This window comes from Heteronotia binoei, chromosome 6 (genome assembly GCF_032191835.1).
Source record: "Heteronotia binoei isolate CCM8104 ecotype False Entrance Well chromosome 6, APGP_CSIRO_Hbin_v1, whole genome shotgun sequence".
NCBI classification, from domain to species: Eukaryota; Metazoa; Chordata; class Lepidosauria; order Squamata; family Gekkonidae; genus Heteronotia; species Heteronotia binoei.
The window spans coordinates 36,580,737-36,606,749 of record NC_083228.1 but is presented as its reverse complement, the minus strand read 5'-3'; the positions used below and the strand labels follow the sequence as shown (position 1 = coordinate 36,606,749).

General features: G+C 42.5%; 2 protein-coding genes across 3 annotated transcripts in view; both read right to left on the bottom strand.

The window, feature by feature from the left end:
- The window catches only part of LOC132573651 (lipase member M-like), a 61,998-nt gene extending 48,452 nt beyond the window's left edge, over nt 1-13,546 (bottom strand). Inside the window, exon 1 of the mRNA XM_060241266.1 lies at nt 13,475-13,546. The gene's annotated coding sequence lies outside the window, so the exon portion shown is untranslated. The remainder of the gene's footprint in view (nt 1-13,474) is intronic.
- The window catches only part of LOC132573650 (lipase member M-like), a 59,369-nt gene that overhangs the window by 17,016 nt on the left and 16,340 nt on the right, over nt 1-26,013 (bottom strand). For both annotated transcript variants that reach the window (XM_060241265.1, XM_060241264.1), the window contains 2 exons: nt 10,078-10,180; nt 9,777-9,870 (listed from right to left, as the gene is read on the bottom strand). In XM_060241265.1, coding sequence (XP_060097248.1) covers nt 9,777-9,870; nt 10,078-10,170 — 187 coding nt within the window. In that variant the 5' untranslated portion in view covers nt 10,171-10,180. The remainder of the gene's footprint in view (nt 1-9,776; nt 9,871-10,077; nt 10,181-26,013) is intronic.

Sequence of the window (26,013 nt, the reverse complement as noted above, 5' to 3'; positions counted from 1 at the left end):
CCATGAGGCACTGGAGGTCCCCGCAATGGATTCAGGAGTCCAGGATGTCAGTATTAAGTTGCTTTAAGAGAACTAAACTGCTGAGTCAAGGTTATGCAACTAAAACTATACAGCTGTAATAGAAGTCACGAGAGGAACAGGTGCAGCTAATGTTACAATCTGTGTTATGATTGGGTGGCTGCACTATATCAGTGATAGCATTGCTCACAGTAGTTGTTGGGCGATGGTGGATGGAGGAGAAGGAGAAGGACGTATGTGAGAGGAGGAACAACAGACTGATATACTGTTACTCTGGAGGATTGCTTGGCTATTGACGTAATGTATTGGACTGGATTCTAGACTTCTCTATTGGATTGTGATTTGGTGCTGCATATTGGAAGGACTGCTATTCTGTGTATGACCATTTGCCTGCCTGTGACTGCCTCTTACGTGTTAACCCAAAATACAACTGTTAACTGGCTGTTGTGGAGTTTTGTTTCTTTACCACAGTGTTCTGGAGTTGCACTCAACTGTCTACTCAACAGGGGAAAAACTTCCTACGCACACAAACTCTGTCATTGGTTATGGGCCCAGCGTGGTCTCCTGGAGAGTAAGAGCAATAAGTGCCATCAGTTCCTGTGGTCTACTCTAGGTCTACTCGTGAGTAACAGCCATTTTTGGGCGTGGCAGTTTTTGTATTTCACACAGGCACAATGGAGTCCTGTATCCAAGTCTCCGGTTTCCTCATCAAGAGGCTGAATGGGGAGAATTACCTGGTCTGAGAAGGTCACAATGATTCTCAAATATCAAGGTTTGTGGGAGTACGTGACGAATCCACCCAACATAGCCATGTTAGACGCTGCTGATGACGCAGCTGTTATAGAAAAACACAAAAGCAATGAGGATAAAGCTTGTGCACTAATTGGTCTAACTTTGGAAGATAGCCAGCTTATCCATATAAAAACCTCCAACAGTGCAAAGTCTTGTTGGGACGCTTTAAAGTCTCTTTATGTCAGTGAGAGTGTGGGGTCCCATATATATCTAATGAAGAAACTCCTTAGTGCAAGATATGTGGCTGGTGGGGAAATGAGTGTCCACCTAGAGTTCATGCAACGTACCTTGCAACAGCTGCAGGAGAAAGAGGTGGTTTTTTCTGAGCAGCAGAAAGCCTACATAATCCTTTGCTCCCTGGATGCTAGTTATGATCAGTTTGTAGCCAATTTGGATATTTTGCCAAGAACTGAGATAACTGTGTCTAACATCACTCAACGTTTGTTGAATGAGGACATGAGAAGGAGGAACGCAGCTTTGTTCCGGGAGTCTCCAGCTCATTCAGCCAAGTCTCCTGCCCAGGAGGAATTTAAACATTTGTTGAATGAGGACATGAGGAGGAGGAACGCAGCTTTGTTCCGGGAGTCTCCAGCTCATTCAGCCAAGTCTCCTGCCCGGGAGGAATTTAAAGGGGCTGACAGTCATGCAGCAGCTGAGAAAGCTTACTCAGTGAGGAGATGTTTTGTGTGTAACAGCACTAATCACCTCAAGCGGCAATGTAACCGTTTCAAAGGGAAACAGTCTTCTGTTACTCCGAAGCATGTGAATCTTGTTGTTAACAATTCTTCCTACAGCAATCAGTTCTTAATAGATAGTGGTGCTACGGTAAACATCATTAAGAACAAGAATCTCTTTGACACCTACACACCAGTTAAAGGTCAGTGTGTCATGTTGGCAGATGGGCTTTGTGCCAAAATAGAAGGAAATGGGCTTGTTAACATTCCTTGTCTAAGGAGAAAACTCCAAATGCTTCACGTGCCAAGTATTAAGTACAATATGATTTCTGTCTCTACGTTGACTGAGCAGAGTTTTAAAGTCTCTTTTACAGCTGAAAGCTGCTTGATTTGTGCAGATGGCGTTTCTGTTGTGGCTAAAAGAAAAGATAACTTATATTTTCTGGAGAAAGAAAATCTTGTGCAACATGTGAGTATGAACAGACCCCCTCATGATGAGTGTATTCACATGTGGCATAGAAGATTGGGGCATATAAATCTCCAAGCTGTTAAGAGAACCTTGCAAGCTGCAGAAATTACCCCCAAGTCCTGTCATTGTTTTGTTGACTGTGAGATATGCAAAGCAACGAAATCAAAGGCAGCTCCCACAGTATCTCCGACAAAATTCCAGTCTGCAGAAATATTGGACCTAGTTTTTCTGGATCTGATTGGACCCTTTCCAACCAGAAGTGTGGGCGGAGCTAAATTCTGTTTGCATATAGAAGATCACCATTCTCGCTATGGTTTTTGTTTTTTACTTAGATCAAAGGCTGAGACCTACCAAAACATCAGCAACTGGCTTCGTTTCGTCAAGAGAAAAACTGGTAGAGTTCCAAAAGATATTGTTTCTGATAATGGGACAGAATTTTGTAATGACCAAATGTTTTCTCTATTTAGGAAATATGGCATCCGTCACCAACAGAATGCAGTCCATGATGGGAGAAATCAAACTCTCTATAATATGTGTATCTCTATGTTGAGAGATAGCAACCTTCCAATGAGTTATTGGGGGGAGAGTATCATGTGCGCTTTCCATGTTCTGAATTACTCCTGGTCTTCTGCTATTGGAAAAATACCTGCTGAGGTGTGGTATGGCAGGAAAGTTTCCATTAGCCATATAAAGATCTTTGGGATACCAGCTTATGTAAACATCCCAAAGCAGCTACAGAGAAAGGGGAGAAACAAGGCTGTAAAGTTATTTCTTGGTTACTCAAATAATCACCAGGCTTACAGATTTTCCCAAGTAGGTGACAAGAAGATAACAACGTCCTGCTCTGCAAAGTTCTTGGAAACCTCTGTCGGTTGGGAGAGAACGTCCTCTACAATATTCCTGCCTACAGCGGTGGAAACTGATTCGCAGCTACCTACTGGAGGCGAGAGGCGGAGCCCTTCACCCAGCAGCAGAGTCATCAAGCCAGAACCTGTTACACCTGCGTCTTCTGGAGCGAGAGTGTCACAGCAGCAGCAGCAGCAGCCGGCGGACCAGCATGCAGTGTCAGATGAGGAAACAGCACCAGTTCTCAGACGATCTACGAGAGAAACTCGTCCTCCAGATCGCTACAGTCCTGGTCAAGCGTGTGTCGTCCTTGCTGAACCTTCCTGCTACGACAGCATCAAGTATCTCACGCAAGACAAACAGGCTGGATGGACAGCAGCCATGAATGCGGAACTTGAGTCGTTAAAAGGTCTACAAGTCTATGAAGAGTCTGTGTTACCACCTAACCATAAACTCTTGGGTTGTAGATGGGTTTATAAGTTAAAATCTGGGGCAGACAGAAACGTGCATTACAAGGCTAGACTTGTTGCACAAGGGTACTTGCAGTCTATGCAAGACTATGACGAAACGTTTGCACCCATGCTCAAGGCTACATCAATCTTTTGTGCTCTGACTTATGCAGCCAAGCATAATTGTATTGTGAAACACCTAGATGTTAAAACCGCTTACCTGCACGCTCCTCTAGAACACACATTGTATATGAAATTGCCACCTGGTGTCTCTGGTGGAAATAGCAATGCAAATGTTTGCTGGAAACTTAAAAAATCTCTGTACGGTTTAAAACAGTCTGGTCATCAATGGAACCAGTTCTTAACTGAATGTCTGAAAAAGCTTGGTTTCAAACAGGGTATAGCTGACCCATGTATATTTGTCAAGGGAAAAGGGGAGCAGCAGTGCATAATACTTGTCTTTGTTGATGATTTAGCTTTAATTTGTAGAAATGAAAAGATGATGAATTCTATTGTTGAAACTCTGAAGAACCAGTTTACAGTAAGGGATCTGGGCAACATCAGACAGTATGTTGGCTTAGACATAGAGCCTGTAAATGGTGGGTATCGAGTCTCACAGAAGGGTAAAATAGCTCAGTTGCTAAAGAGCTATAAAATGGACCAAAGCAAAGGAGTGCAATGTCCTATGCTGCAGAGTTTTGACTTAAATGACAGTCAGAGTCCATTATTTGACCAAAGCATTTATCAGTCTTTGATTGGTAGTCTGTCTTATATAGCTAACTGGTCTAGACCTGATATTGCGATGGCAACCAACCAATTGGCCAGGGCGGTGAAGCAGCCAAGACAGTGCCATTGGATTGCTGCAAAACATGTTCTTAGATACCTAAAGCATACTCTAGAGTTAAGCTTGTTTATAACACCTTTTAAGGATCTAAAGGTACATGCTTATGCAGATGCAAGTTTTGCCAGTGATCAGAACACCCGACAGTCAACCACCGGATTGGCAATTTTCTTGGGTGGTGTCCTGGTAGGGTGGAGATCTCTGAAACAGCGCCATGTAGCTCTCTCGACATGCGAGTCAGAGTATTCCGCACTCAGTACAGTGTGCAGTGAGTTAACCTGGTACAAACAGTTACTATCTGACCTTGGTTTGTTTTATATAGAACCAATCACTGTGTATGAGGACAATCAGGCGGCTCTTAAGCTAGCAACCAATCTTGGAGTAAAATCAAGATCCAAGCACACAGATGTCAGGTTTCACAATGTGAAGCAATGTTTAACAGACAGGCTAATCACTCCGGAATACTGTGCTACGAGTGATAATATTGCAGACATTTTTACAAAAGCTCAGACACCAGTTAAGCACAAAGAAAACTGTCTGAAACTTGGTCTGAAGTGAAGTTGCAATATTACTACAATGTTTTTTGAAAATGTATGTAGACCATGAATGTAAATAGTTTATATTACTGTATAGAATGTTTTTAGTTACATAAAGGGGAGGATGTCAGTATTAAGTTGCTTTAAGAGAACTAAACTGCTGAGTCAAGGTTATGCAATTAAAACTATACAGCTGTAATAGAAGTCACGAGAGGAACAGGTGCAGCTAATGTTACAATCTGTGTTATGATTGGGTGGCTGCACTATATCAGTGATAGCATTGCTCACAGTAGTTGTTGGGCGATGGTGGATGGAGGAGAAGGAGAAGGACGTATGTGAGAGGAGGAACAACAGCCTGATATACTGTTACTCTGGAGGATTGCTTGGCTATTGACGTAATGTATTGGACTGGATTCTAGACTTCTCTATTGGATTGTGATTTGGTGCTGCATATTGGAAGGACTGCTATTCTGTGTATGACCATTTGCCTGCCTGTGACTGCCTCTTACATGTTAACCCAAAATACAACTGTTAATTGGCTGTTGTGGAGTTTTGTTCCTTTACCACAGTGTTCTGGAGTTGCACTCAACTGTCTACTCAACAGGGGAAAAACTTCCTACGCACACAAACTCTGTCACAGGAGCTGGTGGACCTCGTATTCCTCCTCGACCAGGGCAGGAGGAGGCGGCGCTGGAGATGGCGGTCAGATGGCATCCGGTGGTGTAGCAGGAACAAGGAGGGACTGCTGGAAGATTGGGTGGCCAGCAGCTGTAGCCGGAAAGCAATAGGGTTGATTTGGTCCGTGATCAGGTAAGGCCCTGCAAACCAAGGGTCCAGCTTGTGAGACCAGCCAGGCCAATGCAGGTAACGGATGGAGAGCCAGACGTGGTCCCCAGGCTTCAGTGGGGGCCCCACCTGTCACTTTCGGTTGGCGGCTGTCTTGTAGGCCTCTTTAGCCTGTTGGAGCTGCTCTTGGAGCAATTTCTGGAGAGCCCAGAGTTCCTGCAGGTGCGCATCAGGTTCTGGTGGTCAGTCAGAACCTGGACGGGGTGGCGGGTCCCTTCAAGGTGATGTAGTTGCGCTCTGCGGGCATCAGCTGCCGCGAGTAGTACGCGCAGGGTTGTAGCGGCTAGGGGTCCTCCCGCTGGGATAGCACTGCGCCGAGGGCCACGCTGGAGGCATCGGTCTCTACTGAGAACTGCAGCTGCAGGTCTGGGTAACGCAGGAGCAGCTCGGTGGTGAAGCAGGTTTTCAGGTTAGCAAAGGCATGGTCTGCCTCTGGAGCCCAGTGAAATGGCTCTTTGGGCCGCAGAAGCTGTGTCAGAGGTGTGGTTACGTCGGCATAGGCAAGGATGAACTGGCGGTAATAATTGGAAAAGCCAAGGAACCGTTGTACATCCTTGCGGTTCTGCAGCGTCTGCCAGGTCAGGACTGCCTTGACTTTGTTTGGGTCCATCCAAGTCCCATGGGGTGAGACGATGTGGCAAAGGAACTCAATGGCTGTTAAGTTGAAGGCACACTTGTCTAGCTTGGCATAGAGACCATGCTCGCACAGGGTTTGCAGGACCTGGCGGACGTGCCCGGCGTGCTGGGGCTTTCGGAATAAACTAAAATGCCATCTAAATAAATGATCACACAACAGTCGAGCAGGCCGCGGAAGATGTCGTTCATCAGCCTTTGGAAAACAGTGGGGGCGTTGGTCCGGCTGAAGGGCATCACAAGATACTTGTACTGGCCGTGGCAGGTCCCGAAAGCCGCCTTCCATTCATCTCCTGTGTGGATCCGCACCAAGTTGTATGCACCCCAGAGGTCCAGCTTGGTATAGACCTGGGCCCCCTTAAGGCAATCCAGTAGTTCTGGGATCAGTGGCAAAGGGTAGTGGTCCCAGAGGATGATTCTGTTCAGGGCCCGGTAGTCATTGCAGGGCCGGAGCTCACTGCCTTTCTTCTTGACAAAGAAAACAGGGGTGGACAGCGGGGATGTGGATGGCCAGATGAAACCCCGTTCTAGGTTTTTGGCGAGGAAGTCCCGCAGGGCTCCTAGCTCGGGTTTGGACATGGGGTAGAGCCGCCCCATAAGCAGGGGTGCCCCTGGTACCAAATGGATGGTGCAGTCATACGGCCGGTGCGGGGGGAGCTGGTCGGCCTCAGAGACATTGGCAAAGTCTGTGTAGGCCGGGGAAAGTAGAGGACCAGCAGCTGGGTGGCGGTGGCCAGGGTGGCTGACCAGGTCTGGTGAGGACAAGGGTCCTTGAAGCTCAGCTTTCCTTGTGCCCAGTCCACTAGGGGGTTGTGCTGTACGAGCCAGGAGAGTCCCAGAATGAGGGGAAAGCAGGGCATGCAAGCAACATCAAATTGTACTTGCTCGGGATGGTGTTGAATCTGCAGTGTGACTGGGTGGGTCTCCTGGGTCACTGGACCAGAGCGGAGGAGGCGCTCATCGATGGCTTTGACCAGGGTCAGGGTGTCTTTGCTTCAGCCAGAGGAGAAGTGCCCTGCCCCTCCACAGTACAGGCAGAGATTCTGTGAGCGGTGCTGTGCTTTTTCCTCGTGGGTGAGGCACGGCCATGCAGCCCTGAGTTGCATGGGCTCGGGGTCGTCAGTCTCGGGACTGGTGTGCATCGGGTTTGTCACCATCGCTAGGCGGCAGGGCAGCTGAGAGGGACGGACGCAGCTTCGCACTTGGCAGCAGCTTTCCAGCCGGCCATCGATGTGGAGACACAGCGTGATTAGGCCTTGCAGTGTGGCCAGTCGGTCTTCCATGCCAGCTCATCAAGGACTTTGTCAGCCAACCCCTCTGTATACTGGTCCGTGAGGGCAGCCTCATTCCAGGCCAGGTCTTGGGTCAGAATCTTGAACTCAGTGGAGTACTGGGAAACCGAGTCCCTACCCTGCTTCAGGGTCCAGATCTTCCGATTGGCAGTGGCTGCTTGCTGGGGGTTAGCAAAGGCTACCGCCATATGATCCAGAAAGCCCTGGTAGTCAGTCAGCAGGGGTGATGGGGCTAGAAGCAAGGGGGTAGCCCATTTAGCTGCCTGCCCCTTTAAGAGACCACTTCCAGCACTTATTTTTTGATCCTCTGTCCATTGTATCGGATCAGCAAGAACAAATCCCTCCCAATCTATCTGATTGGCCCTCCCCTTAGTCCTAATGTGATTAATCATCTAAGCAATCAGTTGAAGGCAGGGAAGGCTCCAGGCCCAGATGGTCTCCTACCAAGCTATTTATAAACAACAATCGACTGCTAAACCCAGTTCCCCTGTTTGGAAGTCAGACCCATGGTATGATAAGGAATGCCAAAAACTGAAACACCAACTGCATGGAGTATATCGCACTTATCGTAACAGCCTTGCTATCAATATCCCTTTGAGCTACTCCTCTGGTGACTCTCTTCACAGTGATCAATAAAACATTTTTTCATTTTATTTGATTTATATCCCGCCCTACCCCACCGAGGCGGGCTCAGGGCGGCTCACAACACAGAAATCCTAACAATAGGGTCTAAGAATTAAAATACATAATAATTTACATAATTAAAACAACTAAAATCAATCAATCAATGTCAGTGTGCTATCTTCCAATCTTCCTTCAGAATATTTCAATGCCTGATTGTATTTTATTAAGTTATTTGTATTTAATTTGACTGGTCTATGACCGTATTAAACTTTGGCCAGCCGGTCAGTTATAAGCCAACCGGAAGAGGACAGTCTTACAGGCCCTGTGGAACTGTCCAAAGTCCCGCAGGGCCCTGACCTCCTCCAGTAACTGGTTCCACCTGCAAGGGGCTGAGATTCCTCAGGGAACCATGCTTGAATCCTGGACAAATTCCATAGTGGTCCCAATTTACAAGAAGGGTGAGCCGCAAGTACCAGAGAACTACCACCCAATTAGTCTCCTTGACATCGCAGGCAAATTATACGCAAGTCACCTCTTGGGAGAACTTACTTCATGGATGCAAGAGCAAAATCTCCCAAGTAGAGAACAGATTGGATTTTGCTCCAGCAAGTCGACACTGGACCACTGCATAACACTTAACCATCTGATAGAGAAATACAGTGGTGCAGGGGGGAGAAGGCTGTTTGTGGCCTTTCTTGATTTAAAAGGGGCGTTTGACTCTATTCCCAGGGACTTTCTCTGGAATCAACTGAACATCATGCGCCTGGATAAATGCCTACTTTTTCTTATCTGTAAAACGTATTCCCTTAATAGCTGTCAAGTGCAGTATAACGGCCTAGGTGCATTAACCCCAAAGATCACTTCTAATCAGGGAGTCAAACAGGGCTGTATTCTAGCCCCTTATCTGTTCAATTTATTCCTGAATGATCTGGTCCCCTCCCTAAATGATATTGATGGTCTCTCCCCTGATCTTGGGCCATATGTTATCTCTTTATTGCTTTATGCTGACAATGCAGTTGCACTGTCATGCTCGCAGAAGGGCCTCAAGCGCCTGCTACTCGCTTTTACTTCCTACTGCGAGACAAATTTCTTGTCTATAAACTATGCAAAATCCAAAATTATAGTATTCTCAAAGTCCTGGAAACCACAAAGCTGGTGCCTCAAGAGAAATAACATTGAACAGGTGAAATCTTTTAAATACTTGGGGGTCTTTTTCCAGTACAATCATAACTGGACAGTTCAACGCAAGCAAGCGGTCATTTCAGTTTGCCAGTTTCTCATTAATTTCCATTAGCTTTCCTCCTAGTTTGGGTGTTTATATATTTGTGCTATTTTTGTGCATTAAAAAAATATACACAGCACTGTCTTTATACTTCCTTATGAAAAAAAGGAAAAGTCCCCTGTGCAAGCACCAGTCGTTTCTGACTCTGGGGTGACGTTGCTTTCACATTTTCATGGCAGACTTTTTTACGGGGTGGTTTGCCATTGCCTTCCCCAGTCTTTTACACTTTCCCCCCAGCAAGGTGTGTACTCATTTTACCGACCTCAGAAGTCAGTCTTGGGCTGGCTACCTGAATCCAGTTTCCACTGGAATCGAACTCAAGTCGTGAGCAGAGTTCAGACCACAGTACTGCAGTACTGCTGCTTTACCTCTCTGAGCCACTTCCTTATGAAGGTGCTATTAAAAGCAAAACTTCACATCATATTCTTTTGTCTAACTAAAAGTATATCACCATGCATTCTCACATTTTCCTACCTCCTGGAATTCTGTTGAGGCTCAGATAGTAACCATCATGTGTGAGTACTTCATACTCTTCACAAGGATAGCCCCAGTACTGGATTTTCTCACTCTGTGGGTACAAAAAGTTAGTGTTCAGCAAACATTATACTTTTGGTGAAAGTTGAAAGATTGCCTCTGAGAGTTAGTAATGCAGGATAGATGATAAAATGACAGCCCTGTGTGTTAGGTTTCATTTCTTGGGGAGTTATATGATGAAAAGGAGGGTGATAGAAATCACAGCAACTGCAGTGGTTATTTTTGTCTGAGCTCAATGTACCACATTCATAAATTGTTCAGGATTCATTTTGGTTTGGGCTTCTTCCAGATTCGCAGTTCCTAGTACAGCCAGCATAGTGATCAGTAGCCACATCCTGTAGCACCTGCAAAACAAAGGATATTTTAGATTTGAAAGAGAATAATATTTTACTGGTTTTAAAATGTGTTTGGATTCAAGAGAGCCATGACACATTTTCAACGTTTTGTATGATTTTCTGGATTTCATCACATTCAACAATAAGCAAAGTGTATATTTTAAAAAGTATAAACTTATTTATTTAAATAAAAATATTTTAAAAAGTATAAAACCTTTTTGTCTTACAAAAAGAGATGGGGAGTCTCCCCATCCATAAATGCAACAAGGAAAATACTAGGCTGGACTTGGTCTCAGAAATATTTAATTTCTATTATTGTGATTTCTAGAAGTGCAAGCATTGGAACACCTATACTTGCAACTTCAGCCTCTTCCTGCCTGAAATGGAATCACCCCACTGAGGGATCTCTACCAGCCCTCTGGCATCACTGGCTTATCCAACAGACATATTATTGACCACTGGATTTTATATTTACAATGGAGGTTGTCATTGCTATCTCATCTTCTCAGAAGGCCAAGGGGACCTGATACCAAACTCCTTCCAGCACTTCCTGTGTCTGCAGGACATTATAAACAGAAGCAGACAAATTGTCTCAAGGTCATGATCTGAAGGAGCTTTGTTCTTCCTACCTAATCCTCTTTAAAAAGGCACACAACATTCAGCCCGATAATGAGTTTTGGAGAACCTGAAAACTGTTTTGTACCATTTTTATTCATCTATAAAAAGTACTACATGGCTTTTGTTCCTGCCCAATAGCGAATATAGTTTAAACACGTGTTGTTAAACAAGCTGTGGACTGTGGACCAATGATGGGGTGGAAGTAACCGTTCCAACTTCTCCCCTGGTAGCACCTAAAGAGGCAGAAAGAGTGAGCCACCTGAGGAAGACAGAGAATGAAACAATTCTCATTCAGACTTGACATTCCAGCACCTTGAGTCAGCAGAATGGTTATGAATTATGTCTTCTATTGCAAATTATTATAGCTTCAAAATATATCATTTATAAACGTTTATGTCTATCTTCCTCAGCATTCAGCTTAAAACAAAACAGTAGAAGAAAAAAGAAAAAAAGAAAGGGATTTATTGCCCCAAAAATTAAAATGAGAAAAAAATGTACTAGATTTTAAAAGAAGCAGTAAAGAAAATTTTTCAGTCTCTATCACATATGCATTCATATAGTGAAAACGTACCTAAATATTCCTTTATTTCCTTCTTATTTCAGGCAACACAATATAATTTAGACCAGACACTTCGACACGTCTTTGGAAAAGAATTATAGGCTGCAGTCAGATGGTAGGCTTAGCTCGTTTTGGACACGCCTCTAATTTGATCCATATTTTTTGTGCTGTATAATTTTGCCTAAACATCCATCATTAACCTGCTGCTCTGTGCTCCCCCATGGTTGACTATTCAGATTATTGCTGCACAGTAACCACAGAGCAGGTGGTTGGGTAGCATCCTTTTTTCTTTCATGCATCTGCATAAGCACATATCTGAAGCACCACCTCCTTTTTGACAGCTCTGCAATCCCTCCACCAAGTACTGTGATCATTGGTTCCTACACAACTGTATTTCTTTGCCAGAAATCACTCCCTCCTGATCTTACTCCCTTTCCCACTCATTTCATAGGATGATGCTGTATATTTCTGTGGCAATGCTAAATGCATCTTGAACCGTTTTCTCTCCCCACAGAGTTTTTTCTAATTGTATATATTGCAGCTATCAATATAGATATTATTTGGAATCAACCCGCTGATGGATCTCTGCTGAATGCATTTCGTTTATAGATAGATGTTGGTACAGATGCTTGGTTTTCAGTCTCTTCAACTTAAAAGTAGCTTTTTCCCCTTAACATGATGTTCTGCATGTTGACTAATCCTTTCCTTTGTTGATTACTCAGATTGGTTAGCTCATGTTTACCTAATGAACATTAGTTATCAGGAGATAATTGCTGAATAGTCATTTTTGTGAGGGGAATGATGAAAGGAAGCAATTCAACAGTTTGGGGAAGTTTGGCTTTTTAAAAACTACCTGACAAGATTACGTATCTCATTAAATAAGTTGTTTCCATTTGCAAACTTTGCTGCCTCAACGTGCCAGAAAATTCCATACCATTTATGGTTTTAAAAATTGACTAGTACTGCTTCCAGTTCCTTACTTCCATCCCATGTAGAAACTACCATTTATACCTCCCCTCTGCTTTTTGATCTTCATTTAACTTCCAGACTATAAAGGGTTATGCCCTCTTATCCCAATTGCTAGTTTTCTTTCCCCTGAATTTTGGTCTCATTTTTCTTTTAGAATTCATTGAACAGTCAGTAAATACCTATTGCATAGCTCAATGCAATATCTATAGCTTAGGACTTAAGGATTGAAAAATATGTTCTTCTCTGCAGGCTATTCCTTTGTTATTGCAATGACTTGGAAAATGTGTATTAATAGTCAGGAAACAATCCCCTGGTAACACACACATTTTCCAAAGGACTTACTGAACCATGCAACAGGTTACACAATGTATATAAATATACATTGCAATCAACATGATAAAAATTACAGGCATAAAAAGATACTAAAAGGATGGGGAAGGCATCTAGGCATGTACAAAGAATTTCTTCTTCAGGTTTCTGTTTTGTTAATACTGCATCAAGTTTGAACTTGTTAACTGTACCATGTTAAACATTCGCAAACCAACCCACCTTGGCATATCACAGATTCCAAAAGGTCTTTAGTGTGCAAGCCTTCAGAGAGAATTTATTTGTGGAAAAACCCTGGACTGTCCTTTTTTATACAAACATACTCAGTTTGGTTTATTTCCTTTTATTCATCTCTTTACTTTTTTAGGCACACACTGTAATAAACTACAAGCAAATCTTGTTGAAAATGTAATTTTCAAGTAACCTTTTTTAGTCAGTACTACCAACTTCTGCAGGTCATGGAGGTCAGAATAAGTCAAATATGTTAAATTAAGAGTTGCTTGTAGTTTACTGCAATGTGAACCCATAGAAACACTACCTCTGAATTTCAGAATCTTTTCCAACATGCCAAAGCCCTGATGGTAAGGTGCCATCTTTCTGCCTAAACACTGGGGTGCAATTCTAGCTCACCTCCTTGTGGTATACCCTAGATAATGCTAGAACTAGAACTTCTGTCAGCCATACAATCATAGGATCTCCTGGCTACACTACACACATGGAAATAACCTAAACACTGAATCCTGTTGAAGCACAGGGCAAAACCAGATAATCACTATTTACTCCTCTCCCTCCAAAGCATATATAGTGATAAAAATCCAGTACATTCCTACCTGGTTGCAGTTCTCAGCTGTCACAGTCTGAGCCTTAATCACAGTACTGAAATAAATCTGTTTTAGTTTACTAGACTGAGAATTAAACAGAAGAGTTAAATAATGGACTAGAGCAGGGGTGGCCAACGATAGCTCTCCAGATGTTTCTTGCCTACAACTCCTATCAGCCCCAGTCAGCATGGCCAATAACTGGGGCTATGGGAGTTGTAGGCAAAAAACATCTGGAGAGCTATCACTGGCCACCCCTGGGCTAGAGTGGTTTCATTCTAAAAAATGAGGATTTTCAGAGATACCCTTAGATTCTCACCAAACTATCACTTGCTGTCATCCTGAAGAGATTTATTATGTGCAGAAAAACACTGATCCTGTTTCACAAGCCTCAAGACAACTAGCAATTATCAGCTCCAAAGTAACACCTTTGAAGATGCCAGCAACTCTGTTATCCTCTTGCTGCCCCCAAGGGTTTTTTGGTAAATGACTATGGATTTTGTTGGCCTGACTTTTGGGACTCCAGAGCACATGCAAATAGCAATCCAGCTCTGGAGGAGCCTTGTGCATACACCTGTCTTCCTTTTATGGTGCTGCATTAAACACTGGCACAAAAGAGGCAGCCACTACTTTCTACAGAGCTTAGTGTGCCCTCTTACATGGAAACCACTGGATCTGAGGTGCTCTGCATCAGGAGTGGCTCTTTTGTTCTGCTAATTTATCCACCTGTTTTTATGTAATGTGAACAGAACAACCATATCTGGACTTCATTCTTAGAATCTTGCATCCAAATGGCAAAGGTGATAGATACTCTTGTTGCATTTATCTTTCTTTGTGTATAAATGTACCTGGGTTTTTCATGTCCATATTTTAGTATGTATCTTTAATAGGGTGATATAAAAATAGCTGTTTACTTTTCTGGCTTCTACGGAAACCCACTTTAAAGAAAATTATTTATTAGAAAAATAATTTTTGGGAAATAACCAGTTATCCTTTTCACTTCCTCTCTCCCAGTTCCTCTAACATGCTGCAGCCCTCAACCCCACATGAGTTTTGTGCATGCAGGTCCCATGATTCTCAGCATTATAACAGAGTATTAGCCATCCCTCTGGTAAACACAGCAAGAAATTTGCACTGTAATGTATATGCAATTTTCAACGCAGAAGCCATGTCAATTTTCTCAGAAAATATTACAGAAAACACTGCAAAAGATAGAGAAAAGAAGATATTTAATTTAGTATCCTCTGCTTAAGATAGACACAGCTTTGCAGACAAGGAAAACACTAGTTTAATAGCACACATTTCAAAGTTCTCTCTTTATTTATGAATGAAACTTGGAACAAAAAAACCCCAGTTTAGTAGTATACAGAGTTTTTGTACACCTTTAGCGCCACCTATTGGTTTCAGGCAGCCATTTCTCAAAGAAATGGAAATAACAGAAAAACCACAAGAAGCAATGGAATTTACATGGAAACGTGTATAAATACATTTTAGTGCAAGCTTAAATGAAACTTAAACAAAACAAAGCTAAGGAACACTGAGCTTTCAACATATGAATTTTCCCGCACAGTCTTTCAGTAGCCCTGTAAATCAGCTTCCTTCGAGTAGACTCAATTGTGAGTGAACCCTTTTTTCCTCAGTGCCCGACTCCTAACGATGCAGAGTAAGAAAGGAACCGCTTATGAAAGGACTCCTCACTGTTTTGATCACTTTGTTCGCCTCCTTCTCCCGATGTTACGGAGCTGTTATTAATAACATAACATAAATATATATCCAAATCTAATCTCCCTTAATACAGAATTGTTGATGCAAACTCACCCTCAGCTCAATTTTTTCAACATGGGTCTACGCATGCTCTCATCAGTTGCTGCCGGCTCTCTCCATTCACAATGTGTGTTGCTAATTAAATCACCAAGAGAAACATGCATTTAAAGAGATACAGTTCCCACAACAAAAAATTTAAAAACTCCAACAAAATAGCATGTGATTCTTAAACCTTTCAACCTGACGGTGCTAATGGCAAGAGCCGGCAGCAACTGATGAGAGCATGCGTAGACCCATGTTGAAAAAATTGAGCTGAGGGTGAATTTGCATCAACAATTCTGTATTAAGGGAGATTAGATTTGGATATATATTTATGTTATGTTATTAATAACAGCTCCATGTAACGTCAGGAGAAGGAGGCTGACAAAGTGATCGAAACCATAAGAAGTCCTTTCATAAGCAGTTCCTTCCTCTCTCCTCATCGTTAGGAGTCGGGCACTGAGGAAAAAAGGGTTCACTCACAACTGAGTCTATTCGAAGGAAGTCGATTCACAGGGCTACTGAAAGACTGTGTGGGAAAATGCATATGTTGAAAGCTCAGTGTTCCTTAGTTTTGTTTAAGTTTCATTTAAGCTTGCATTAAAACGTATTTATACACGTTTCCGTGTAAATTTCATTACTTCCAGTGGTTTTTCTGTTATTTCCATTGACTACCCCAGTTCCAGCTGTTTTGATCATTTCTCAAAGAAAGGCTGCAGGAAGGAAGGGAAAAAATGAAATAAAAACCTGTTAAGATTTGCCACTGTACTGTAACAGGTAGTTTTTCCAAGCAAAGCATATTTAGGTTGCAATCAGACACACTAAATAATGCACTTTCAATCCACTTTTTAACTGGATTTTGCCAGCTCACACAGTAAAATTCAGTTGGAAAGTGCACTGAAAGTGGTTTGAAAGAGCATTATTTAGAGTGTGTGATTGCAGCCTTAGTCTGGGGATTAAGTAGCTGAATGGGGGCAAATCCATGGATCACTTGTGTGTTGATGTAACAGCTGCGGTGGTATTTGCTTTCTGCAGCCCCTCTGGGGGATTTCAACAGAGGGGCTTCCCTGTCTGCAGTAATGCTAATGACCAAGAAGATATCCTTGTTTCGGAACAGGCAGGTTTTAGGGATGGAGGATCCACATTGGATAACTATGCAACACCTAACAGAGAAATTCACATCCAGTAGTCAGTTCCGCTACATGCTGCCTTTCTTGACTTGAGATCAGCTTTCCATTCCATATCGAGGTCTGTTGTGGGAGAAATTGAAAGCTATGAATATAGATCTTAGACTTTTATATTTAATATGAACACTTCCTTTAGAGTTAGATGTGACAAGGCTGGGCCCTTTCTAACCTGGTAACTATAGCTAAAGGACACACACACTGCCATGGGGCAGTGCACTGGCAATTATGGGCAAAATTCTCCCTGGGGCTGCATGAAGTGTTTGCTCCCCAAACAAGGCCTTGATTGAATTTTCAAAGGTAAACAAAAATCCGGGAAAACTTGTGACAGGCTTACCTGACAACACATGGCAGTGCAAAAAGGATCATAGTGCAAAGTGGACCATACACTGAGCATGAGTCAGCAGTGTGATGTAGTAGCCAAAAAGGAAAATGTGATTTTGGGCTGTATCAACAGAAGTATAGCATCCAGATCACGCAAAGTGATGGTATCGCTTTCCTCTGCTCTGGTTAGACTTCACTTAGATTCTAGCACCTTGGTTTGAAAAGCAGTCAAGAGGGAAACCACCATAACTAAAAAACAGAATGCCCATGGTTATCATAGCACAGCTGCAATTCAATCTCTGAAGAAATGCGCATGCACACAAAAGCTTATACCCAGAATTAAACTATGTTGGTCTTAAAGGTGTCACTGGACTCAAACTTTGTTCTTCCACAACTTTTGGTAATTGGTATATGGGAAGAGATGCACAACCCTTAAGTAGTGGCACTGTTTCCAGAGGTCTACGCATTTACATGCAGGTACCAGGGTTGACAACTGCCTAGAGAAAATATGCCCTGCCCCTTTAATGAAAGCTTAATGCATTGTTAGATACTGGGTGATGTGATTCACCTCCATGCCATTAGAAGCTTCAGCTGATCATTTCTAAAAATTGAGTAATAATAAAGGTACAGACCATTTTCTTCTAACCCTAGCAGGTGCATGGATTTTCTTCTTGTTTGAAATTCAGCTTCTAGAAGGATGAGGATGACACCTGATCAACTCCAGTGCCTTTTAAAAAACAAAGGCAGCAATTTCACAAGGGCAGGTGCAAGGAAACAGGGATTGCCTCTGGTGAAGATACCAATTTTTCCACAGACATGCAGTTCTGCTGTTAGGTGTGCTTCACAAATGAGACGCTAAAAATGGAACAAGAGTAACAAGTCTCAGGAGTTCCTTTCAGCATTTCAGCCTTACAGCATTCATCTCCAGCGTAAGGTAAAACCAAAAGTATTTGTCCCTGCTATTCTAATTTTCTATTTACATGGGGCTTTGTTGTGCAAAAGGAAGTTCAAAACTAGGATTGTCATCTGCATTCTGAGTTGGTTCTGTCTATTCTACCACCTCAGTGCTCTTCGATCTTATTCCAATCCCATTTTCTCACATGTGTGGGCCTTATCTTTACCCTACTGGTAAAGTAAAAGAGGTACAGTGCAACCCTACACAGAGTTATACCCTTTTAGCCCATTGACAACAGTGAATTTAGAAGGGTTAACTCCGTAACAGCTACACTAGATGAACAGAAACAGTTCTGGGTATGTAACACCAGGAAAACAGCACACTAGGAAGGGGTTAACTGCTAGTCCCCCACAGTGCTGCAGCCCTAAGGTTGCCAACCTCCAAGGGGGAGTTGGAGATCCCCTGGAATTACAACTCATCTTCAGATGACAGAAATCAGTTCCCCTGAAGAAAATAGCTGCTTTTCAGGGGACTCCATTATTATCATTATGACTAGTCTGGCTCCTCCCTAAACCCAGTCCTCCCCAGGCTCTGCCTTCAAACCTCCAGGGATTTCCAAACACAGAATTTGCAATCCTATGCAGTCTTGATTCAAAATGCCTCAATTGTCTGCTTTTATGTCCCACTGAATTCAGTATAAGAGTTATCTGTACATTTCACTCTCCTATTGAAATGGGACCTAGTTTTATTTAATGACTTCATTTATATCCTGCCTCACTTCCCAAAGGGCCCCAAAGCAATTTACAGCATTCTTATTTCCTCCATTTTATCTTAACAACCACCTTGCACAGTAGGTTTTGCTGAGAGTGTTTCACCGGCTCTAGGTCACCCCACAGGCTTCCATGTCAGAGTAGGGAGTCACACCTGGGTCTTCTGACAGTCTAGCCACTCTACCACACTGGATCTTTAGCTGGATTCTGTTTCTTATTTTGTTTACAAAATGGGGCTCCTAACAACTGATTGTGAAGTAATCTTAAGCATCTGTTTTGCACTTGTACCATTCAGAGTACTTCACATGCATCATTTCAATAATCTTTTCAAGAAGAGGCCAAAATTTTCATCCCCATAAAGCGGGTGGCATAGAGTACTGAGACTTGTCTGAGATCAGCTAGTGAGTCTGTGGCTAAGAGAAGATTTAAACCAGGCACTTCTCTACTCTGCATACTCTCAATATCTACACCATGGCACCACTCATGATTTATTCCTGAAATTTTTATTTTAGTTCTATCTGAAGCCAACTCTTATCACTTAGGTTACGTTTCCTGGCATCTTGCGATGATTAAACAAAGGAAGCAATTTTAAGACTTATCTGGGAGTAACTAGGTAAATGGGGCTTATTTCCAAACAGGCCCACTTAAACTACTCCCCACCAAGTTCTTTTTCTCCAGCCTTCTTGTATCCTAATTGGGAGCACAAACAGCGGGGGCTGCGGGAACTGCACTTGCTGCCAATAGTGTACCGGATTCATTACAAGGTGCTGGTTATTACCTTTAAAGCCCTATATGGTCGAGGACCTGTCTACCTTAGGGACCGTCTCTCCCCATATATTTCCCAAGGGTACTTCGATCTGGTTCTCAAAACCTATTGGTAATCCCCAGGCCTAAGGAGGCCAAACTGAAAGTCACCAGGGAAAAGGCTTTTTCAATCGCTGCCCCCCACTGGTGGAACCAACTGCCAGAGGATGTGCAGGCCTTGCAGAATCTTGGTCAGTTTTGCAGGGCCTGCAAAACCATCCTCTTCCAGCTGGCCTTTAATTAATATGGAGCCTGCATAGTAGATGGAAAGACATCACACTGAAAAAATGGAACGATACAATACTTAGATCTTAGTATCAAATTAAATGAAATGCTGATTTTAATTCTTGAATGCATAATTGTATTGAATGTACTATTTTATAGGATGTATTGTTTTACTACTGTGAAGTTTTTATGTTGTGAGCCGCTCAGAGCCTGCCTCGGCGGGGAGGGCGAGATATAAATAAAATGAAATAAATACCAGCTGATCAGAGTCGATTTGATCCACCAAAAATGCCAGAAAACTCTTAGAAATGTTCTGTTTTTATTCTCAGCAAGATATTAATTCTGGGGGAAATTATTAGATGTGCTCAGAAGTGCTAGATAATACATTATTTTATCTGTATTTTAACACAAGTTTGGACCAATGAAGCAAATGTGCCATCAGAATGTCTGTCTGTAGGTTACCATTTTTCTTTATATACCTAAATTATTTCTCCCTTTTAAGACTCCCCCACGTTTTTTTACAAACCAAAACCCAACTTCTAGACATATTTTATGTAGTTTTCTCAATAAGGACCATAGGATTATATGCATATATATACGTTTGAGGACAGGCCATCCAAAGACTTTGCATTCTCATTGAGCACAATGGGAAAGATGGAAACATGTTAAGCTTTTCTACTGAAATAGATGGGAATTAAGAAGTATTTAACTTTGGCTTGATGGTGTGGCTTGAATAATTTGACCTGATGTTTTAATAAATTAGCTACACACAAGAACAAAAAATTACATATAAAAGCAAACTGATACACAGAGGTGAACAATACAAGATGTAGCCTGCGTATCTGACCCGCTAAATCATCTTTTCCTCTGTATTACAGGCAAGCTGCATAGATGGTTTATATGTAATAGTAGCCCTACATTTCCTTCACTGTTTATGCTTTCTGCCAGTTGTTCCCCTCCTGCCCCAGATGTTTTTCCATCAGGGATTGCAGGCATATATCTTCAAAGTAAACACAGATGTGGAAACACTAGCAGGGATAAAAATAGGAGCAGGGGTAATTTCCAAGGAAGATAGCAGGTAAAAGGTGAAGAGCCCTCTGCCCCTCCTTCCTTTTTGCTGCAAAGGGGACTCTGTCACTGCACACTTCTGCAGCGTTACGTTCAGTCCTTCAATCTAATACCAAATTTTACTTATTGTTAAGTCTAGGGGTGGGGGCGGGGAATGGAAGGTTCTTCTTGGGCAAGTGTCTGTGGGAATTTCAAGGAAGGTAAAAGAATTTCCAGTTCATGAAAATTTACGAGAAACTTGGGCATACATCTGGCTCAGGACATACAACCCTTCATGTTGTGAGCATAGAAACTCAGAAGTGTGTAAGCTGGATAAAGGCCTTTAGGCTTACACTGGGAGCCTATGAAGTTTCTCCAGTCTAAGCAAATTGAAAGCGGTGGGTTTAGACTTTGCACAGGATTGCACTGCAAGATGTACTCCATGTCCTCTGTATTGCTTACCTTAAGCTCAATAAGACCCCTTGATTTCACTATGCAGCTGAGCATATGTATCCAAACCATAGATGAACGATTCATGATTCCATTCAGGAATAAACTTGTGGTATATGAGGTTTGTGATTTGAGGGAGTAAGAGGGCAACATCCTTTGGGACAACAAGGGCATCATTTCCAACATTCCAGACTGCGGTTTATACATTCATATTCGTTATGTTGTATTCAGGAGGGTGTGTCTTTTCAAAAAAGTAAAAGGTCAAAAAACCAAGAAAACAAATAAGACTAGAAAAGACATATTACTTGTAACCATTTTTTAAAGTATGTTATAATACAGGCTTGCAGCAAAGACCTTAAAATGAAAATCAGACATCCTATTTGTCAAACTTTCCATTTAGAGTTGCCAACTCTGAGTTGGAAAATGCCTGGATATTTGGAGGTGGAGCCAGGGAGGGCGAAATTTGGGGAGGGATCTCAGCAGGGTATAAAGCCACAGAGTCCACCCTCAAAAGCAGCCACTCTTCTCCAGGGGAACTGATTCTCTGTAGCCTGGAAATTAGCTGCAGTTCTGGGAGATTGCTGGGCCCTGCCACAAAAGGACCATGTTGAGGAGAGTAACCCAGGATACTAAAGCATCATCTATACAGCAAATATTACATTTTCTCTATTTTGACTATTATATATTAATACATAACACTTATGACAAGTGAACTGAATAAAGCAGGAGTCAAGTTGCACCTTTAAGATCAACCAATTTTTCTTTAGAACGTAAGCTTTCGTGTGCTCTTGAGCATACTTCATCAGACGAGGAATCCGGCACACTGCCCCACACTTCTTACTCTCACTCACTCACAAAGAAATCTCATAAAAGGCCACCAGGCTACAACTGTGGGTGCCTGCAATTGGCAGAGCTTCTATGTCTGCAACAACAGTATGATGAACAGAAAAGTTTCTTCCAGTAAAAATGGAAGGAAAGAAAGAGAAAGAAAGGGAAAGAATGAAAGGAAAGGAAAGGAAAGGAAAGGAAAGGAAAGGAAAGGAAAGGAAAGGAAAGGAAAGGAAAGGAAAGGAAAGGGGAAAGGGGAAGGGGAGGAAAGGAAAGGAAAGGAAAGGAAAGGAAAGGAAAGGAAAGGAAAGGAAAGGAAAGGAAAGGAAAGGAAAGGAAAGGAAAGGAAAGGAAAGGAAAGGAAAGGAAAGGAAAGGAAAGGAAAGGAAAGGAAAGGAAAGGAAAGGAAAGGAAAGAACATAAACATAAGAGGAGCCATGTTGGATCAGGCCAGGGGACTATCCAGTCCAAAATTCCCTCATACAATGCCCAAAAAGCACCAGAATGTCCACCAGTAGGGCCAGGGCACTAGAAGCCCTCCCACTGTTGCTTCCCCTCCTCCCAGCACCAAGAATACAGACAGAGCATCACTTGCAGGGAAAGAAAGAAAGAAAGAAAGAAAGAAAGAAAGAAAGAAAGAAAGAAAGAAAGAAAGAAAGAAAGAAAGAAAGAAAGAAAGAAAGAAAGAAAGAAAGAAAGAAAGAAAGAAAGAAAGAAAGAAAGAAAGAAAGAAAGAAAGAAAGAAAGAAAGAAAGAAAGAAAGAAAGAAAGAAAGAAGCATTCCTCACCATCAGATTACTCCAGCAAGCAAAAATTCTGCCCTGGGAGCAGGGGAGAAGGAAGGAGAGACAGCCAGCTCTTCTCTGCACAACACAGAGATGGTGCGGGGCTAGCTTTGGCTTTTCTTGTGACCTGGTAGCGAGGCTTCCATGGCCTGGTACCGGGTCACGACTTTGCAAGTGGGAAACACTGCAATAAGGCAAACAGACTTCCTATGCAACAAGACAGAGGGTCCAAAGCATCCCATTTCTTTTTCCTTCTTCATTAAGTGTTTAATTGGTTTAACAACACCTTGAAAACCATTATTTGAGTCTTTATAACCTTAGCTTTGCAAATCTTCTGTATGAGTATCTTACCAGATGTGGGAGTTCTTGTAGGGTGATGCCATGTTAGAATGGTAACTCTGCTCACTGTACCCCATTTCACTGCCTGATGAAGTGTGCATGACAGGATCTGAGCTATAGAGGATGACGTAGGTAAAAAATTGCGTTGGGCGGCATACTCCGCAAACCGCTTCCATTTTTGAAAATAAGACCTTCTGGTGGATGGTTTTCTGGCATTTAATAGGACATGTTGGATTTCCACAGGAAATTCTAGAAACTGATTCTCCATGCAGTCAGTCGCAGGAGTCTCGGATCGTGATGTAGGAGCTTGCCATCTTGTTGCGAGAGGAGGTCCCGAGTTTAGGGGAAGTAATGAAATACTATAAAATATGAGGGAAAAGCAAAGAGGCGGGCAAATATTTTTCTCCAGGAATGCAAGCAGATAATAGCTGAAAATAGTTCTAAAATTTACATGTGACTTTGGATTTTTAAGTTCAAGTGACAAGAAGTTGTGCTGTCTTATAATTACTGCAAAAAAAAATCAAGGTAGTGGTCAAAGACTGAGTTTTAGGAGTGCTGCTGTCCCAAGAGTAGGCATGATCCAGGTGAATTCAACAATGTTTAGATCTGGTTGAATTCAATGGAGAAGTTAACATAATGTTTAAATTTCTCCCACTGAAATGTATGTAACTAAAAGGTACCTCATTGTGTGCTCTGAATCCTTAGTTAGAACTTTTGCAAACCAAGTATACAGCATAAGTTTACACAAACGCTGTATACTCAAACAGGCACTTTCTCATAGGGATGCCAACAACCTGGAAGGAAAAGATGTTCTGTCCCTTGAACAGAAGTTTACAGTATGGAAATGGGCAGTTAAAGTTTGTCTTGGAATGGAGGCAAGTAACATTAGGCATCTATTAAAGGACATTTTCTTCTTCTCCATGCAATTGGCAACCCTAACGTTCTGACTCATGGCACACCACCATAAGCCTTCTAAACGTGAATTGAAGAAAACTGTGCAAAGCAGTATTTTGTGCTTCCAACAAAAGAGTGTGTTTTTCCACAAGCTGGTGCAACCCAAGCAGCAAAATGTGCCTAACAATGTACAGAATAGGTTTTTTTTAATTTACGGTAAAAACATGACATAATTTAATGTTAACTCTGTGGATTCCTCCCCCTCCCACCCTGCACTGAGTTTTCATTTTCCTTTCCCTGCTATTGAATTTTCAGCCAGCAACTGTATAAACCAGCCCCAAAGTTTTGAATTCATACAGCAGTCGGTAAGATGTAACATCAATATCCTAGCAAGAACACTAAGGGATGATCAGTCCAGTTCTCAAATGGATATAAATGCCCATTTTGGTCTGACTTTGTCAAGATGTTCTTCATCCTCTTTTGCTCTCTCCCTACCTTGCATATCTTTTCTTGTTAGTTCATAAGCCTGATAGCGGACATATTTCTAGATTGATGTGAATCCTTAAAATGAAGTATTTGAAGTGCATTGGAATGGCAAACCCTTGAAAGCAAATTTGATGTTACACAACTAACATACTGTGCCTGACATAAAAAGCTATCCATATCCATGAAGTACCTATTGGGACTCTACTCAGAATTGTCCCATTTTATTCAATGGTGCTCACTCCCAGGAAAGTGCCACAGTCCATGGTGTTAGTCCACTTAGCTGAGAATTTCAGCTCACTTAACACAGTGCTACAAAATGGCATCAGAATGTTGAGTATTTGCAGATTCTCCATACACTCATATACCTCACATCCATCATATCATACATTTCCATACTTCTATTTGATATCATTATCTTCCACTAGTGGAGAAACACACAATATAATTTTATCAGGACACTAGCTAAGCAATCCTATGCATTACAGGGCCAGAGAAGGGAACTCATTTTGGGATACCACATTTGATGCAGCCCCCAGTTGAACATAAGAAGCAATCCACACTTCCATGTAATTCCCATTGAATAAAAGGTAATAATCAGACTTTACTTTCAGATCAATTTTGTTTGGACACTGCAGCCTCGTCGGCTTACCTATAGTGCTTCCTTGTGAATGACCAACATAAAATAATTGCTGCTGTCCAGTTTTCTGCAGGATAAAATCTATAGTTGCCAGAAGATCATATTGAGCCATTTGATCAAAGCTGTGAACAGAAATGCCACTTGCTAAAGCAGGATGTGTGACAAATATATTTGAACACTGAAGTCTGTGACCTGATTTCATTAAATGAAATAAGAGCAGCCATTCAGTGCATGTGTGATGCAGCTGCAAAAAGCTGCTGTGGGAAGGCCCAATTTGGATGGGGTGATGGGAATCAGGATAGCAAAGGTTAAGTCTTTGTCCCCCTTACCAGTTTGGTGTACTGGTTAAGTGTGTGGACTCTTATCTGGGACAACTGGGTTTGATTCCCCACTCCTCTACTTACAGCTGCTGGAATGGCCTTGAGTTAGCCATAGCTATTGCAGGAGCTGTCCTTGAAAGGGCAGCTGCTATGAGAGCCCTCTCAGCCCCATCTACTTCACAGGGTGTCTGTTATGGGGGGGAGACGATATAGGAGATTGTAAGCCACTCTAAGTCTCTGATTCAGAGAGAAGGGCAGGGTATAAATCTGCAGTCTTCTTCTTCTTACACAACATTTGCTGGAACAGAAATGGCATTCCTTGGCTGCTTTATGTCTCAAAAGGAGGACAAAATTGGCACAATACTTTTTTTTTTCTTTTTCATCCTGGGGATTAGAGAAGCCATGTGGGGCATTTCCAATTCTAGAAATGGCATGAGGAGGAAGAAATAGAACAAAGTAACTCTCTGGCCACTTGCACTGCTTTGGAAGTCAGCTACTGTCCTATAAGAATGTAAAGCTTCACAGTCCTATTTCTCTTACTCAGCTATGTCAGGTCTGATTTAGACATGCCACCAAATGGGCAAGAAAAACTTTTCTATACAGTATCCTATGTGTACAGCGCCTGGTTTCAACTATGTTGCCTCACTTGCAGTGGTAGTATATCCAGGCCCAGGGTGTTCAAGTATGCCAAGTAGGTGACCGCCTACAGGTGCCACCTGGCCTACAGGTACGCCAGGCACCCGCCCCCAGTCTCTCCCCA